This window comes from Kogia breviceps, chromosome 6 (assembly GCF_026419965.1).
Source record: "Kogia breviceps isolate mKogBre1 chromosome 6, mKogBre1 haplotype 1, whole genome shotgun sequence".
NCBI lineage: Eukaryota > Metazoa > Chordata > Mammalia > Artiodactyla > Physeteridae > Kogia > Kogia breviceps.
In genome coordinates this window covers 73,834,149-73,853,727 of record NC_081315.1, presented here as the reverse complement: position 1 = coordinate 73,853,727, position 19,579 = coordinate 73,834,149, and the positions used below count along the sequence as shown (strand labels likewise).

The window sequence follows — 19,579 nt, the reverse complement described above, 5'->3', positions numbered from 1 at the left end:
AGAACCTGCTAAAATGAGTTGCCAAAATTGTCCTTGTCACCTTTTTTTTCGAATAGAACTTGGACCAAGTTTGATTTGAACTATTTTCTAGTGAATGTGATAGTTGCAAATCTGTGAGAATAAATAAGAGCTAAAGAATCCTGCTTTCTAATTTGGTGATACTTTATTTCCTTAAATTTATCTCATTAGGGGGACTCAGAATACACTGAAAAAAAAAGATAACACAATTACTGTGTAACAGATAAGCAGGACTCAGGGTCTCTGTGAATTGGGATGGAAAGGTGATTTCAGGGTGTTATGGGTGCCTAGATTATTCCTCTGCCCCATAAATACCATATGTTAAAAATACTCTATCATTAGCCATTTATCTAAGTTAAACATGGTCCTTTTTAATTAAAAAATAAACTTTTCAATTTTTCAATATCCAGAAGAGTGCACAGTTCATAAGTCTAGAGCCTGAGTAATATTGTCTGGTTTTGACTACTTTATATAAATGAAATTGGACACCGGGCATCCATGTCTGGCTTCTTTCTTCCATCCTTCCACATGTGAATTCACCCACGATGTTGGGTGTGGTTGGTCCACCTGCATTGAGGTGAACTGCAACGTTGCATGGCTATACTGCAGTGGATTTGCCCATCCTTCTTCATATAGCCTTTTGGGTTGTAACCAATTTTTGGCTCTTCTAAATAATATTATTATGAACATTCTTGTATGCCTTTTGATAATGTTTAATATACACATATACCCCGACAATGATGGAAATATACTTAAAAGTAGAATTGCTGGGTCGTAGAGTATGAACATACTCAGATTTAGTCAGTTTTCTAAAGAGTTTATACCAGATTATACTTTAATCAAGAGTGTATGGGCGTTTCAGCTGTTCCACATCTTTGCCCTTGCCAATATTTGATATTCTTGTGGTTTTTGTTTGGTTTGGTTTGGGTTTTGTTTTCACTTTAGCCAATCTGGTACATGTGTAGTGGTATCTCATTTTGGTTTAAATATGCATTTCCCTGATGACTAATTATGTTGATCAACTTCTCATAGGTTCAGTGACCATTTGGATATTCTCTTTTGTGAGAGAATACACTATTCAAGTTTTTTTTTAACCCTTAAAGAATAGGATTATCTGCCTTTTCCTGATCGATTTATTCTTATTTTGAATAGGAATTCTTTGTTGGTTATATGTTTTAAGAAATACTTTCTCCCCATCTGTGGCTTACCTTTTCATTTTCTTAATGGGGTGCATTTGATAAATAGGATTTTTATGATATATAATCGGTCAATATTCTCCTTTATAGTTATATTCTGTTGAATAAATCTATGCCAGTCCCAAGGTCATGAATATATTCTCCCACGTTATTTTAAAAACACACCTACCATTGGGAAGAGGAGTACCTTTCAAAGCCTGGTACAAGGGGTCGCTGGCCATTACAATTCTTTTAAATGCATTATTTTAAAGTCCCAGCAGATGGTGGTGTTGCTATATAAAAGTGGTTACTAAAAAGTTAAGATTTAATTCTCAGAGTTTTCCAAAGGGTTATTTTAAAAACAGTTCTTTTTTTCTTGATTTACTTCTGTAGAGTGAGAAATATTCAGTAATGCAAGCATCATTTCAAACATACACTTAGATATGGGTTAGAATCTTAATATTGAAAATATTTATCAGATGAATTGATTAGACTTTGCGAAAAGGAGAAAGGGCAGGAAAGCCCTTTAGGGGTGGGAGTGGGCAAAGGAACAATAAAAGAAACTGAGATGGGGGGACCCCAAATTTTATCTAATCTCACAAGTTTACTCACCAGGATAAAAACAGACTGGGGGCATACATATTTAGGTTCCAGGTCTGGTTTCGGCAGGTTTAGTTTAGAAAGGCACAGAACTGTTTCATCCTGGGTCTCTCTGGAAAGAGAAAGCATGTTTTGATATCCATAATTCCTCTCCAAGTAAGTGAGGTTTGTATTTTTATACTTGAATTCTGGAGCTATACTTTTTTTTTTTTTTTTTTTTTTTTTAACATCTTTATTGGAGTATAATTGTTTTACAATAGTGTGTTAGTTTTCCCTCTACAACAAACTAAATCAGTTATACATACACACATGCTCCCACATCTCCTCCCTCTTGCATCACCCTCTCTCCCACCCTCCCTATCCCACCCCCCCAGGCGGTCACAAAGCACAGAGGTGATCTCCCTGTGCTATGCAGCAGCTTCCCACCAGCTATCTAATTTACATTTGATAGTGTATATATGTCCCTGCCACTCCCCCACTTCGTCACAGCCCACCCCTCCCCCTCCCCATATCCTCAAGTCCATGCTCGAGTAAGTCTGTGTTTTATTCCCGTCCTACCACTAACCTCTTCATGACATTGTTTTCCCTTAGAGTCCATATATATGTGTTAGCATACGGTATTTGTTTTTCTCCTTCTGACTTACTTCACTCTGTATGACAGACTCCAGGTCCATCCACCTCATTATAAATAACTCAGTTTCATTTCTTTTTATGGCTGAGTAATATTCCATTGTATATATGTGCCACATCTTCTTTATCCATTCATCTGTTGATGGACACTTAGGTTGCTTCCATGTCCTGGCTATTGTAAATAGAGCTGCAATGAACATTTTGGTACATGAGTCTTTCTGAATTATAGTTTTCTCAGGGTATATTCCCAGTAGTGGGATTGCTGGGTCGTATGGTAGTTCTATTTGTAGCTTTTTAAGGAACCTCCATACTGTTCTCCATAGCGGCTGTATCAATTTACATTCCCACCAGCAGTGCAAGAGGGTTCCCTTTTCTCCACACCCTCTCCAGCATTTATTGTTTCTAGAGTTTTTGATGATGGCCAATCTGACCGGTGTGAGATGATATCTCATTGTAGTTTTGATTTGCATTTCTCTAATGATTAATGAGGTTGAGCATTCTTTCATGTGTTTGTTAGCAATCTGTATATCTTCTTTGGAGAAATGTCTATTTAGTTCTTCTGCCCATTTTTGGATTGGGTTGTTTGTTTTTTTGTTATTGAGCTGCATGAGTTGCTTATAAATTTTGGATATTAATCCTTTGTCAGTTGCTTCATTTGCAAATATTTTCTCCCATTCTGAGGGTTGTCTTTTGGTCTTGTTTATGGTATCCTTTGCTGTGCAAAAGCTTTTAAGTTTCATTAGGTCCCATTTGTTTATTTGTGTTATTATTTCCATTTCTCTAGGAGATGGGTCAAAAAGGATCTTGCTGTGATTTATGTCGTATAGTGTTCTGCCTATGTTTTCCTCTAAGAGTTTGATAGTGTCTGGCCTTACATTTAGGTCTTTAACCCATTTTGAGTTTATTTTTGTGTGTGGTGTTAGGGATTGTTCTAATTTCATACTTTTACATGTAGCTGTCCAGTTTTCCCAGCACCACTTATTGAAGAGGCTGTCTTTTCTCCACTGTATATCCTTCCCTCCTTTGTCAAAGATAAGGTGACCATATGTGTGTGGGTTTATCTCTGGGCTCTCTATCCTGTTCCATTGATCTATATTTCTGTTTTTGTGCCAGTACCATATTGTCTTGATTACTGTAGCCTTGTAGTAGAGTCTGAAGTCAGGGAGCCTAATTCCTCCAGCTCCATTTCTCGTTCTCAAGATTGCTTTGGCTATTCGGGGTCTTTTGTGTTTCCATACAAATTGTGAAATTTTTTGTTCTAGTTCTGTAAAAAATGCCAGTGGTAATTTGATAGGGATTGCATTGAATCGGTAGATTGCTTTGGGTAGTATAGTCATTTTCACAATGTTGATTCTTCCAATCCAAGAACATGGTATATTTCTCCACCTATTTGTATCATCTTTAATTTCTTTCATCAGTGTCTTATAGTTTTCTGCATACAAGTCTTTTGTCTCCTTAGGTAGGTTTATTCCTAGATATTTTATTCTTTTTGTTGCAATGGTAAATGGGAGCGTTTTCTTAATTTCACTCTCAGATTTTTCATCATTAGTGTATAAGAATGCCAGAGATTTCTGTGCATTAATTTTGTATCCTGCAACTTTACCAAATTCATTGATTAGCTCTAGTAGTTTTCTGGTAGCATCCTTAGGATTCTCTATGTATACTATCATGTCATCTGCAAACAGTGACAGCTTTACTTCTTCTTTTCCTATTTGGATTCCTTTTATTTCTTTTTCTTCTCTGATTGCTGTGGCTAGAACTTCCAAAACTATGTTGAATAAGAGTGGTGAGAGTGGGCAACCTTGTCTTGTTCCTGATCTTAGTGGAAATGGTTTCAGTTTTTCACCATTGAGAATGATGCTAGCTGTGGGTTTGTCATATATGGCCTTTATTATGTTGAGGAAAGTTCCCTCTATGCCCACTTTCTGCAAGGTTTTTATCATAAATGAGTGTTGAATTTTGTCAAAAGCTTTCTCTGCATCTATTGAGATGATCATATGGTTTTTCTCCTTCAGTTTGTTGATATGGTGTATCACATTGATTGATTTGCGTATATTGAAGAATCCTTGCATTCCTGGGATAAACCCCACTTGATCATGGTGTATGATCCTTTTAATGTGCTGTTGGATTCTGTTTGCTAATATTTTGTTGAGGATTTTTGCATCTATGTTCATCAGTGATATTGGCCTGTAGTTTTCTTTCTTTGTGACGTCTTTGTCTGGTTTTGGTATCAGGGTGATGTTGGCCTCATAGAATGAGTTTGGGAGTGTTCCTCCCTCTGCTATCTGTTGGAAGAGTTTGAGAAGGATAGGTGTTAGCTCTTCTCTAAATGTTTGGTAGAATTCGCCTGTGAAGCCATCTGGTCCTGGACTTTTGTTTGCTGGAAGATTTTTAATCACAGTTTCAATTTCAGTGCTTGTGATTGGTCTGTTCATATTTTCTATTTCTTCCTGGTTCAGTCTCGGCAGGTTGTGCATTTCTAAGAATTTGTCCATTTCTTCCAGGTTGTCCATTTTATTGGCATACAGTTGCTTGTAGTAATCTCTAATAATCTTTTGTATTTCTGCAGTGTCAGTTGTTATATCTCCTTTTTCATTTCTAATTCTATTGATTTGAGTCTTCTCCCTTTTATTCTTGATGAGTCTGGCTAATGGTTTATCAATTTTATTTATCTTCTCAAAGAACCAGCTTTTAGTTTTATTGATCTTTGCTATTGTTTCCTTCACTTCTTTTTCATTTATTTCTGATCTGATCTTTATGATTTCTTTCCTTCTGCTAAATTTGGGGGTTTTTTGTTCTTCTTTCTCTAATTGCTTTAAGTGCAAAGTTAGGTTGTTTATTCGAGATGTTTCCTGTTTCTTAAGGTATGATTGTATTGCTATAAACTTGCCTCTTAGAACTGCTTTTGCTGTATCCCATAGGTTTTGGGTCGTTGTGTCTCCATTGTCATTTGTTTCTAAGTATTTTTTGATTTCCTCTTTGATTTCTTCAGTGATCACTTCGTTATTAAGTAGTGTATTGTTTAGCCTCCATGTGTTTGTATTTTTTACAGATCTTTTCCTATAATTGATATTTAGTCTCATAGCGTTGTGGTCGGAAAAGATACTTGATACGATTTCAATTTTCTTAAATTTGCCAAGGCTAGATTTGTGACCCAATATATGATCAATCCTGGAGAATGTTCCATGAGCACTTGAGAAAAATGTGTATTCTGTTGTTTTTGGATGGAATGTCCTATAAATATCAATTAAGTCCCTCTTGTGTAATGTATCATTTAAAGCTTGTGTTTCCTTATTTATTTTCATTTTGGATGATCTGTCCATTGGTGAAAGTGGGGTGTTAAAGTCCCCCATTATAATTGTGTTGCTGTCGATTTCCCCTTTTAAGGCTGTTAGTATTTGCCTTATGTATTGAGGTGCTCCTATGTTGGGTGCATAAATATTTACAATTGTTATATCTTCTTCATGGATCGATCCCTTGATCATTATGTAGTGTCCTTCTTTGTCTCTTGTAATAGTCTTTATTTTAAAGTCTATTTTGTCTGATATGAGAATTGCTACTCCAGCTTTCTTCTGATTTCCATTTGCATGGAATATCTTTTTCCATCCCCTTACTTTTAGTCTGTATGTGTCCCTAGGTCTGAAGTGGGTCTCTTGTAGACAGCATATATATGGGTCCTGTTTTTGTATCCATTCAGCCAGTCTGTGTCTTTTGGTGGGAGCATTTAATCCATTTACATTTAAGGTAATTATCGATATGTATGTTCCTATTACCATTTACTTAATTGTTTTGGGTTGTTCTTGTAGGTCTTTTCCTTCTCTTGTGTTTCTTGCCTAGAGAAGTTCCTTTAGGATTTGTTGTAGAGCTGGTTTGGTGGTGCTGAACTCTCTCAGCTTTTGCTTGTCTGTAAAGGTTTTAATTTATCCATCAAATCTGAATGAGATCCTTGCTGGGTAGAGTAATCTTGGTTGTAGGTTTTTGTCCTTCATCAGTTTAAATATGTCCTGCCACTCCCTTCTGGCTTGTAGAGTTTCTGCTGAAAGATCAGATGTTAACCTTATGGGGATTCCCTTGTGTGTTATTTGTTGTTTTTCTCTTGCTGCTTTTAATATGTTTTCTTTGTATTTAATTTTTGACAGTTTGATTATTATGTGTCTTGGCGTGTTTCTCTTTGGGTTTATCCTGTATGGGACTCTCTGTGCTTCCTAGACTTGTTTGACTATTTCCTTTCCTATATTAGGGAAGTTTTCAACTATAATCTCTTCAAATATTTTCTCAGTCCCTTTCTTTTTCTCTTCTTCTTCTGGGACCCCTATGATTCGAATGTTGGTGCGTTTAATGTTGTCCCAGAGATCTCTGAGACTGTCCTCAGTTCTTTTCATTCTTTTTTCTTTCTTCTGCTCTGCAGTAGTTATTTCCACTACTTTATCTTCCAGGTCACTTATCCGTCCTTCTGCCTCAGTTATTCTGCTATTGATCCCATCTAGAGTATTTTTAATTTCATTTATTGTGTTGCTCATCGTTGCTTGCTTCCTCTTTATTTCTTCTAGGTCCCTGTTAACTGTTTCTTGCAAATTGTCTATTCTATTTCCAAGATTTTGCATCATCTTCACCATCATTATTCTAAATTCTCTTTCAGGTAGATTGGCTATTACCTCTTCATCTGTTAGGTCTGGTGTGTTTTTATCTTGCTCCTTCATCTGTTGTGTGTTTTTCTGTCTTCTCATTTCGCTTATCTTACTGTGTTTGAGGTCTCCTTTTTGCACGCTGCAGGTTCGTAGTTCCTGTTGTTTTTGGTGGCTGTCCCCAGTGGCTAAGGTTGGTTCAGTGGGTTGAGTAGATTCCCTGGTTGGGGGGACTAGTGCCTCTGTTCTGGTGGATGAGGCTGGATCTTGTCCTTCTGGTGGGCAGGTCCTCGTCTGGTGGTGTGTTTGGGGATGTTGGTAACCTTATTATGATTTTAGGCAGTCTCTCTGCTAATGGATGGGGCTGTAGACCTGTCTTGCTCTTTGTTGGGGATAGGGTGTCCAGCACTGTTCTTTGCTGGTCCTTGAGTGAAGCTGGGTCTTGGTGTTGAGATGGAGGTCTCTGGGAGATTTTCGCCATCTGATATTACATGGAGCTCGGAGGTCTCTTGTGGACTAGTGTCTTGAGGTTGGTTCTCCCACCTCAGGGACACCGCCCTGGTGCCTGGCTGGGGCGCCAAGAACCTTTAATCCACACGGCTCAAAATAAAAGGTAGAATAAATAGAGAGGAAAGAAAAGGAAGGAAGGAGGGAGGGAGGGAAGGAAGGAAGAAAGGAAGGAAGAAATGAAGGAAGGAAGCAAGAAAGCAAGGACGGAAGGTGCAGAGGAAGAAAGGGAGGAAGGAAGAGAGGAAGGGAGGAAAGAAGGGGGAAGGAAGGAAGAAAGGAGGGAAGGAGGGAAGAAAGGAAGAAAGAAAGGGAGAAGACAGAGTAGTATAAAGTATAGTTATTAAAATAAAAAATAATTATTAAGAAGAAAAATTTCCTTTTAAAAAACAACAAAAACAACAAAAACAAACAAACAAACAAACAAACAAACAAAAAAAAACAGAAAAATGGGTCGGTCTAACCCTAGGACAAATGGTGCAAGCAAAGCTATACGGACAAAATCTCACACAGCAGCACCCACATACACACCCACAAAAAGAAAAAAAAGGGGAAAATAATAGTATATCTTGCTCCCAAAGTCCACCTCCTCTACTTGGGATGATTCGTTGTCTATTCAGGTTTTCAACAGATACAGGGCACTTCAAGTTGATTGTGGAGCTTTAATCCGCCGCTTCTGAGGCTGTTGGGAGAGATCTCCCCCTCTCCTCTCTGTTCGCACAGCTCCTGGGGTTCAGCTTTGGACTTGGTCCCGCCTCTGCGTGTAGGTTGTCCGAGGGCGACTGCCCTTCGCTCAGACAGGACGATGTTAAAGGAGCAGTTGATTCGGGGGCTCCAGCTCACTCAGGCTGGGGGGAGGGAGTGGCACGGGGGCGGGGCGAGTCCGTGACGTCAGAGGCCGACGTGACGCTGCACAGGCCCAAGGCGCGCCGTGCGTTCTCCCGGGGAAGCTGTCCCTGGATCCCGGGACCCCGGCAGTGGAGGACTGCACGGGCTCCCGGGAGGGCCGGTGTGGAGAGTGACCTGTGCTCACACACAGGCCTCTTGGTGGTGGCAGCAGCAACCTTAGCGTCCGACACCCGTCTCTACTGTCCGTGCCGACAGCCGCGGCTCGCGCCCGTTTCTGGAGCTCCTCTACGCGGTGCTCTTAATCCCCTCACCTCACACCCGAGGAAGCAAAGAGGCAAGAAAAAGTCTCTTGTCTCTTCGGCAGCTCCGCGCCCGGTTCTAGGGCTCCTTTAAGCGGCGCACTTAATCCCCTCTCCTCGCGCCCAGGCAGCAAAGAGGGAGGAAAAGGTCTCTTGCCTCTTCGGCAGCTCCAGACTTCTCCCGAACTCCCTCCCGGCCAGCCGTGGCGCACTAGCCCCCTTCAAGCTGTCTTCACTCTGCCAACTCCAGCCCTTTCCCCGGGATCCGACTGAAGCCCGAGCCTCAGCTCCCGGCCCCGCCCGCCCCGGCGGGCGAACAGACAAGCCTCTCGGGCTGGTGAGTGCCGGTCGGCACCGATCCTCTGCGGGAATCTCTCCGCTTTGCCCTCCGCACCCCTGTGGCTGAGCTGTCCTCCGCGGCTCCGGAGCTTCCCCCTCCGGCGCCCGCAGTCTCCGCCCGCGAAGGGGCCTCTAGTGTGTGGGAGTCTTTCCTCCTTCTCTGCTCCCTCCCACTGGCGTAGGTCCCGTCCCTATTCTTTTGTCCCTGTTTATTCTTTTTTCTTTTGCCCTACCCAGATATGTGGGGAGTTTCTTGCCTTTTTGGAGGTCCGAGGTCCTCTGCCAGCGTTCGGTGGGTGCTCTACAGGAGAAGCTCCACGTGTAGATGTATTTCTGATGTCTCTGTGAGGAGGAAGGAGATCCCCGCGTCTTACTCTTCCGCCATCTTTAATCCGTCTCTCTGGAGCTATACTTTTAAGCCACAATAAGAGTATTAAAAATGGTTACAGGTCCTTTCCACTCATTTATAAATTTTTAAAACCTCTCTGAAAAAGAAGAGAATAGGTCGAGAAAATTCCTAAACCTTTTCAAGCTCTAAAAATTTAACATGTTTTTCCTTATTTGTAACGTGGATGTTTTACTTTTCCAGAAAAGTGGGAGATAGATCCATCTGAGTTGGCTTTTGTAAAGGAGATTGGAAGCGGCCAGTTTGGGGTGGTCTATTTAGGCCAATGGAGAGCACATGTCCAGGTAGCTATCAAGGCCATCAGTGAAGGCTCCATGTCTGAAGAGGATTTCATTGAAGAGGCTAAAGTGATGATGTAAGTACATACAATACCCAGATAAGTATCGTACAACATCCTGGTATCATGGAAAGAACACAGATTTTGGAGTCAGTCACAACTGGATTTGTGTCACAACTCTGCTCAAGCTAGTTGTGGGACCTGGGCAAATTATTTGACCTCTGTGTGACTTGGGTGAGTTATTTCACTTTTCTAAGCCTCAATTTTCTCACCTGTAAAATGGGGATAACAATACCTCACTCACTAGATCAGCGTGTGAATTGAATGAGATAATCTTTGAAAGTGACAAGTAGGTGTGTTCTTTTCATCTCAATAATAGGTGCTTAATGACTACATTTTTTTCCTTCTCCCAGAAGCAAAAATCTTGATTTTGTCTAAATAGTAATATAAGGATATACTATTTGCTTTCAGAGAATTCAAGAATCATGAGGTCTAACAGAAGTGGCTCTTTGCAGATCACTGGATGCTGCTCTTATCTTCTGGGATTTCCCAGATTCAGCCTTTTGCCTCAGTTGAACCTGTGGCTATGGTTTATGTCAGTAACCTGGGCTAGACCAGGATATGCCAATAATTTGGCACATTTAAAATCAATATTCTTTAAGTACTTTTTGAACATTTACTTAGAGGAAGAGCAATGTGGTAAAGAAGGAAGACTGCAGGTGGCATTACCTAAATTCTGTTTTATTATCCAAAGCAATTTAGTTCTGTTCCAAATTTGCAGACCCTAGTTGACAAAAACAAAAGCAAACTCCCCAAAACCAGTGGTGATTAACTTGATCCATTATTTGAAGGCAGAGCAATGTGTCTCTTGGGGCTCTCAACCCATACTCCAAGTACTATCAAAATATTCTTTCCATCCACTTAGAATAAAATGAATTCTGAGAGAAGTTAATGATAAACACAACTTTCCAGTGATATCAGTTTCTCAAAGATGTTTTTGTGCCCCTTGGTTACCCTACTGACCTTTGCTCCCTGATACTACTTGCATCAGACCATGCTTTTCCTACATCTAAAGGACAGGCAGAAATTATATTCCTGTGTGTTGGATTAAATAGGTACAATAAGAAAAGAATGAAGGGGAGACATATGATTCAGGGAAAGTTGAAGTCTTACTAGAATCCCTATCAAAAAGAAAGAATTAGAATTTAAATCCCCCTTCTGAGATGTTTAAATATATGCATCTAGGGACTTCCCTGGCAGTCCAGTGGTTAAGATTCCACACTCCCAATGCAGGGGGCACGGGTTTGATCCCTGGTCGGGGAACTAAGATCCCGCATGCCGCATGCCGTGGCCAAAAATTAAAATAAATAAATAAAAAATAAATATATGCATCTCATAAAGGCAATTTAAACTTTTGGGGAAAAGGTATCACTTTTACTTCAAATATCATTATACATTTTTAGGATCCCTTTTGATAAACTACAGTTTTTTTTTATTTGAATGTTTGGGTTGTTGCTCTCTGGTTACTTGAGTGTCTGAGAAATGACTGCTCCCCGAAAGAACCTGCTAAAATGAGATGTCCAATATCTATGACAATGTGAGAAGTCTAGAAAGACTCAAGCCTGGGCCCAGGATCTCTGAGGAAGATATTTTGAGGGCAATGGAAGATGCATGGAGTGTGGAGAAGAGAAATAGTTCCTGGCAGTTTATGGAGGCAGGAATGAGGCTACAGGCTTATTTTTAATTCATTTCAGGTGGACATAATGTGTTCTTGGGTTTGAACACAGTTCATTTTTTTTTCCTGATTTTTTGATAACGAGGCAGGAAAAGTCCCATTCTAATGTCCTTTTGCAAATACATTCATCTTTAAAAAGTTAAATAGCTGACGTACATTGGGCTCTATCTGCCAAGAATATACAGCTTGGCATACTACCTTCTGTTTTGTAAGCATACAGCTTAAATGTCACCTCTACCAGGAGATCTCCCCTGTCTACCCTGTTTAATTGGCAGTCCCACCCCCAAATGCTTTCTGTTGTATCACCTTGTATTAGTTCCATCAAAGCACTTGTCACTACTCCCAAGCTTCACATGTATTTGTTTTGTTTCTCCCCCGGTAGAACATAAGCTCCATGATAATGGGACCTTATTTATCTCTCTTCTACAACCAGGTGAGTGCTTAAAATAATGGCTAGCATGTAGTTGGTGTTCAACAAATATTTGTGGATTATTGAATGAGTTAATGAATCTTCGCCACATTTCTATGATGTAGGTTCTATTAAGACCCCAATTTTAGAGATTGGTTCAAGATGGTGGAGTAGAAGGACGTGTGCTCACTCCCTCTTGCGAGAGCCTCAGAATCACTGCTGACTGCTGAACAATCATCGACAGGAAGACACTGGAAAGCACCAAAAAGATACCACACTTCCAAAGACAAAGGAGAAACCACAATGGGACAGTAGGAGGGTGCAATCACGATATAATCAAATCCCATAACTGCTGGGTGGGTGACTCGCAAACTGGAGAACACTTATACCACACAGTTCCACCCACTGGAGTGAAGGTTCTGATTCCCACGTCAGGCTTCCAACCTGGGGTTCCGGCAACGGGAGGAGGAATTCCTAGAGAATCAGATTTTGAAGGGATTTGATTGCAGGACTTTGACAGGACTGGGGGAAACAGAGACTCCACTCTTGGAGGGCACACACAAAGTAGTGTGTGCATCGGGACCCAGGGGAAGGAGCAGTGACCCCATAGGAGACTGAACCAGACCTACCTGCTAGTGTTGGAGGGTCTCCTGCAGAGGTGGGGGTTGGCTGTGTCTCACCATGAGGACAAGGGCACTGGTAGCAGAAGTTCTGGGAAGTACTCCTTGGCTTGAGCCTTCCCAGAGTCCTCCATTAGCCCAACAAAAGATCTGGGTAGGCTCCAGTGTTGGGTCACCTCAGGCCAAGCAACCAACAGGGAGGGAACCCAGCCCCACCCATCAGCAGACAAGCAGATTAAAGTTTTACTGAGCTCTGCCCACCAGAGCAACACCCAGCTCTACCCACCACCAATCCTTCCCATCAGGAAACTTGCACAAGCCTCTTAGATAGCCTCATCCACCAGAGGGCAGACAGCAGAAGCAAGAAGAACTATGATCCTCCAGCCTGTGGAACAAAAACCACATTAACAGAAAGATAGACAAGATGAAAAGGCAGAAGGCTATGTACCAGATGAAGGGCTATGAACAAGATAAAACCCCAGAAAAACAACTAAATGAAGTGGAGATAGGAAACCTTCTAGAAAAAAGATTTAGAATAATGATAGTGAAGATGATCCAGGACCTCGGAAAAAGAATGGAGGCAAAGATCGAGAAGATGCAAGAAATGTTTAACAAAGACCTAGAAGAATTAAAGAACAAACACCTAGAAGAATTAAAGAACAAACAAATAGAGATGAACAATACAATAACTGAAATGAAAAATACACTAGAAGGAATCAACAGCAGAATAACTGAGGCAGAAGAACGGATAAGTGACCTGGAAGACAGAATGGGAATTCAATGCCGCAGAACAGAATAAAGACAAAATGAAAAGAAATGAAGACAGTCTAAGAGACCTCTGGGACAACATTAAACGCAACAACATTTGCATTATAGGGGTCCCAGAAGGAGAAGAGAGAGAGAAAGGACCGAAGAAAATATTTGAAGAGATTATAGTCGATAACTTTCCTAACATGGGAAAGGAAATAGCCACCCAAGTCCAGGAACCTCAGAGAGTCCCAGACAGGATAAACCCAAGGAGAAACACACTGAGACACATAGTAATCAAACTGGCAAAAATTAAGAAAGCAAAAAAAATTCTTGAAAGCAATGAGGGAAAAATGACAACATACAAGGGAACCCCCATAAGGTTAACAGCTTATTTCTCAGCAGAAGCTCTACAAGCTAGAGGGAGTGGCATGATATATTTAAAGTGATGAAAGAGAAGAACCTACAACCAAGATTACTCTACCCAGCAAGGATCTCATTCAGATTCGATGGAGAAATCAAAAGCTTTACAGACAAGCAAAAGCTAAGAGAATTCAGCACCACCAAACCAGCTCTACAACAAAATGCTAAAGGAGCTTCTCTAAGTGGGAAACACAAGAGAAGAAAAGGACCTACAAAAACAAACCCAAAACAATTAAGAAAATTTTAATAGGAACATAACATACTGATAATTACCTTAAACGTGAATGGATTAAATGCTCCAACCAAATGACACAGGCTTGCTGAATGGTACCAAAACAAGACCCATCTATATGCTGTCTACAAGAGACCCACTTCAGACCTAGGGACACGTACAGACTGAAAGTGAGGGGATGGAAAAAGATATTCCATGCAAATGGAAATCAAAAGAAATCAGGAGTAGCAATCCTTGTATCAGATAAAATAGACTTTAAAATAAAGAATGTTACAAGAGACAAGGAAGGACACTACATAATGATCAAGGGATCAATCCAAGAAGAAGATATAACAATTATAAATATATAAGCACCCAACAGAGAAGTACCTCAATACATAAGGCAACTGCTAACAGCTATAAAAGAGGAAATCGACAGTAACACAATAATAGTGGGGGACTTTAACACCTCACTTTCACCAATGGACAGATCATCCAAACAGAAAATTAAGAAGGAAACACAAGCTTTAAATGATACAATAGACCGGATAGATTTAATTGATATTTATAAGACATTCCATCCAAAAACAGCAGATTGAACTTTCTTCTCAAGTGCACATGGAACGTTCTCCAGAATAGATCACATCTTGGGTCACAAAAGAAGCCTCAGTAAATTTAAGAAAATTGAAATCATATCAAGCATCTCTTCTGACCACAATGCTATGAGATTAGAAATCAATTACAGGGAAAAAAATGTAAAAAACAGAAAGACATGGAGGCTAAACAATTCTTTACTAAATAACCAAGAAATTACTGAAGAAATCAAAGAGGGAATAAAAAAATACCTAGAGACAAACACAATGAAACCACAATGATCCAAAATGTATGGGATGCAGCAAAAGCAGTTCTAAGAGGGAAGTTTATAGCAATACAAGCCTATCTCAAAAAACAAGAAAAATCTCAAACAATCTAAGCTTACACCTAAAGGAACTAGAGAAAGAGGAACAAACAAAACCCAAAGTTAGCAGAAGGAAAGAAATCATAAAGATCAGAGCAGAAGTAAATGAAATAGAAACAAAGAAAACAGTAGCAAAGATCAATAAAACTAAAAGCTTGTTCTTTGAGAAGATAAACAAATTGATAAACCATTAGCCAAACTCATCAAGAAAAAGAGGGAGAGGACTCAAATCAATAAAATTAGAAATGAAAAAGGGGAAGTTACAACAAGAAATATAAAGCATCCTAAGAGACTACTACAAGCAACTCTATGCCAATAAAAGGGACAACATGGAAGAAATGGACAAATGATCAGAAAGGTTTAACCTTCCAAGACTGAACCAGGAAGAAATAGAAAATATGAACAGACCAATCACAAGTAATGAAATTGAAGCTGTGATTGAAAATCTTCCAACAAAAAGTCCAAGACCAGATGGCTTCACAGGTGAATTCTATCAAACATTTAGAGGAGAGCTAACACCCATCCTTCTAAACTCTTCCAAAAAATTGCACAGGAAGGAATACTCCCAAACTCATTCTATGAGGCCACCATCACCCTGATACCCAAACCAGTCAAAGATACTACAAAAAAAGAACAGACCAATATCACTGATGAATATAGTTGCAAAAATCCTCAACAAAATACTAGCAAACAGAATCCAACAACACATTAAAAGGATCATACACCATGATCAAGTGGGATTTATCCCAGGGATGCAAGGATTCTTCAATATATGCAAATCAATCAATGTGATACACCATATTAACAAATTGAAGAAGAAAAACCATATGATCATCTCAATAGATGCAGAAAAAGCTTTTGACAAAATTCAACACCCATTTATGATAAAAAGTCTCCAGAGAGTGGCATAGAGGGAACCTATGCCAATATAATAAAGGCCATATAGGACAAACCCACAGCAAACATCATTCTCAATGGTGAAAAGCTGAAAGCATTTCCTCTAAGATCAGGAAAAAGACAAGGATGTCCACTCTTGCCACTTTTATTCAACGTAGTTTTGGAAGTCCGAGCCATGGTAATCAGAGAAGAAAAAGAAATAAAAGGAATCCAAATAGGAAAAGAAGAAGTAAAGCTGTCACTATTTGCAGATGACATGGTACTATACGTAGAGAATCCTAAAGATGCTGCCAGAAAACTGCTAGAGCTAATCAATGAATTTGGTAAAGTTGCAAGATACAAAATTAATGCACAGTAATCTCTTGCATCCCTATACACTAATGATGAAAAATCTGAAAGAGAAATTAAGGAAACACTCCCTATTTACCACTGCAATAAAAGGAAGAAAATAGCTAGGAATAAACCTACCTAGGGAGACAAAAGACTTGTATGCAGAAAACTATAAGACACTGATGAAAGAAATTAAAGATGTTACCATCAGATGGAGAGATATACTGTGATCTCAGATTGGAAGAATTAGTATTGTGAAAATGACTATACTACCCATAGCAATCTACAGATTCAATGCAATCCCTATCAAATTACCAATGGCATTTTTTACAGAACTAGAACAAAAAATCTTAAAATTTGTATGGAGACACAAAAGACCCTGAATAGCCAAAGCAGTGTTGATGGAAAAAAATGGAGCTGGAGGAATCAGACTCCCTGACTTCAGATTATACTACAAAGCTACAGTAATCAAGACAATATGGTACTGGCACAAAAACAGAAACATAGAACAATGGAACAGGATAGAAAGCCCAAAGATAAACCCACACACCTAGGGTCAACCTAGGTGTCATAGATTGACCTAGGGTCAATCTATGACAAAGGAGGCAAGGATATACAATGGAGAAAAGACAGTCTTTTCAATAAGTGGTGCTGGGAAAACTGGACAGCTACATGTAAAAGAATGAAATTAGAACACTCCCTAACACCATACACAAAAATAAACTCAAAATGGATAGAGACCTAAATGTAAGACTGGACACTATAAAACTCTTAGAGGAAAACATAGGAAGAACACTCTTTGACATAAATCACAGCAAGATCTTTTTGGATCCATCTCCTAGAGTAATGGAAATAAAAAGAAAAATAAACAAATGGGACCTAATGAAACTTCAAAGCTTTTGCACAGCAAAGGAAACCATAAACAAGATGAAAAGACAACCCTCAGAATAGGAGAAAATATTGCAAAGGAATCAATGGACAAAGGATTAATCTCCAAAATATATAAACAGCTCATGCAGCTCAATATTAAAAAAACAAACAACCCAATCCAAAAATGGGCAGAAGACCTAAATAGACATTTCTCCAAAGAAGACATACAGATGGCCAAGAAACACATGAAAAGCTACTCAACATCACTAATTATTAGAGAAATGCAAATCAAAACTACAATGAGGTATCACCTCATAGCAGTTAGAATGGGCATCATCAGAAAACCTACAAACAACAAATGCTAGAGAGGGTGTGGAGAAAAGGGAACCCTCTTGCACTGTTGATGGGAATGTAAATTGATACAGGCACTATGGAGAAAAGTATGGAGGTTCCTTAAAAACTAAAAACAGAATTACTACATGACCCAGCAATCCCACTACTGGGCATATACCCAGAGAAAACTATAATTCAAAAAGACACATACACCCCAATGTTCATTGCAGCACTATTTACAATAGCCAGGTCATGGAAGCAAGCTAAATGCCCTTTGACAGACGAATTGGTAAAGGAGATGTGGTGCATATATACAATGGAATATTACTCAGCCATAAAAAGGAATGAAATTGGGTCATTTGTAGACGTGGATGAATCTAGAGACTGTCATACAGAGTGAAGTAAGTGAGCAAGAGAAAAACAGATATCGTATATTAACACATATATGCGGAACCTAGAAAAATGGTACAGATGAACCGCTTTGCAGGGCAGAAATAGAGACACAGATGTAGAGGACACCAAGGTGGGAAAGTGGTGGGTGTGTGTGTGTGTAATGAATTGGAAGACTGGGATTGACATTTATACACTAATGTGTATAAAAGGGATGACTGATAAGAATGTGCTGTATAAAAAAATAAATTTTTAAAAAGGGTGGGCTGAGACGAAGTGAGAGAGTGGCAGGGACATATACACACTATCAAATGTAAATTAGATAGCTAGTGGGAAGCTGCTGCATAGCACAGGGAGATCACCTCTGTGCTTTGTGACCACCTAGAGGGGTGGGATAGGGAGGGTGGGAGAGAGGGTGATGCAAGAGGGAAGAGATATGGAAACATATGTATATGTATAACTGATTCAGTTTGTTGTAAAGGAAAAGCTAACACACTATTGTAAAACAATTATACTCCAATAAAGATGTTAAAAAAAAAAAAAAAGAAAAATAAAGACCCCAATTTCATACATGATAAAAAGGAAATTTTGAAAACTTATGTAATTTGCCCACAGTTCCTCAACAAAATATTGGTAATGTCTAATTGTAATCAAAACTGTTAACTGTCTGAGTACAAAGTCCATAGTCTTAGCTAACATAATAATCAACAAATATTTATTGGGCAACTACTATATGCCAGATCTTATAGTAGGGGCCATAATTGTTAACCAAAATTGTTGTCATCCTGTGTAGTTTTTCCAGTGCACTAGCAGAGTAACTTCAAATCTCTACTTAATTACCATATTTTGGAATATAGCCTAAATTGGGGGCCTGTACTCATGGTGTTTCCAGCGTACCTGCTAAAAGATTATTTAGGAAAACGAAAGAAAACCAGTCATTTTTTCAGCCCATAAATTTCTACTAAAATTTAAAATTTTATCTTTATATTTTTACCATGGTTTTTACTTTTTATAATACATTCACATACATTATCTCATTTAATATTCACTGGAAGAAAGAAGGGCAGGTTTTATTACCCTTATTTTACATGTGAAAAAACTGAGGCTTAGAAATTTTAAATAAGTTGCTCCTGGTCATGCATCAGTAGGAGATAAAACAACTTGAATTCAGCTCTTTTGTTTAGGAGCATGACATTTTCTTTAAATTATTATAACACTGCATTGCTTTTAAAGGATCCTTTATTTTAGTTGATCAGCTATGGGTTTGTGTCTCTGGATGTAGCTTATTAGTTGCAGTGCATATAGGAAAATATGTGAACTAATTACATTTATAACTGTAAAAATATATAAATAATTTTAATTTCTCTAAAAACTGAATACTACAGTCGAGAAGAAACAATAAACTTTTGAAGTATAATTGACTAAAAAGATTATTTTAAGGGGCTTCCCTCATGGTGCAGTGGTTAAGAATCTGCCTGCCAATGCAAGGGACACAGGTTCGATCCCTGGCCGGGAAGATCCCACATGCCATGGAGCATCTAAGTCCATGTGCCACAACTGCTGAGCCTGCGCTCTAGAGCCCGTGTGCCACAACTACTGAGCCTGCACTCTAGAGCCCGTGAGCCACAACTACTGAAGCCTGCGAGCCACAACTGTTGAAGCCAGGGCACCTAGAGCCCGTGCTCTGCAACAAGAGAAGCCACCGCAATGAGAAGCCCATGCATCACAACAAAGAGTAGCCCCTGCTCGCCACAACCAGAGAAAGCCCACGCGCAGCAACGAAGACCCAACACAGCCAAAAATAAGTTAAAAAAAAAAAAGAGGGCTTCCCTGGTGGCGCAGTGGTTGAGAATCCGCCTGCCGATGCAGGAGACACGGGTTCGTGCCCCGGTCCGGGAAGATCCCACGTGCCGCGGAGCGGCTGGGCCCGT

The 19,579-nt window shown here is 39.6% G+C and overlaps 1 protein-coding gene across 1 annotated transcript in view; it reads left to right on the top strand.

The window, feature by feature from the left end:
- Window positions 1-19,579, top strand: part of TXK (TXK tyrosine kinase) — a 56,434-nt gene that overhangs the window by 25,308 nt on the left and 11,547 nt on the right. The window contains exon 9 of the mRNA XM_059067284.2: window positions 9,632-9,803. Within this exon, the coding sequence (XP_058923267.1) occupies window positions 9,632-9,803 (172 nt within the window). The remainder of the gene's footprint in view (window positions 1-9,631; window positions 9,804-19,579) is intronic.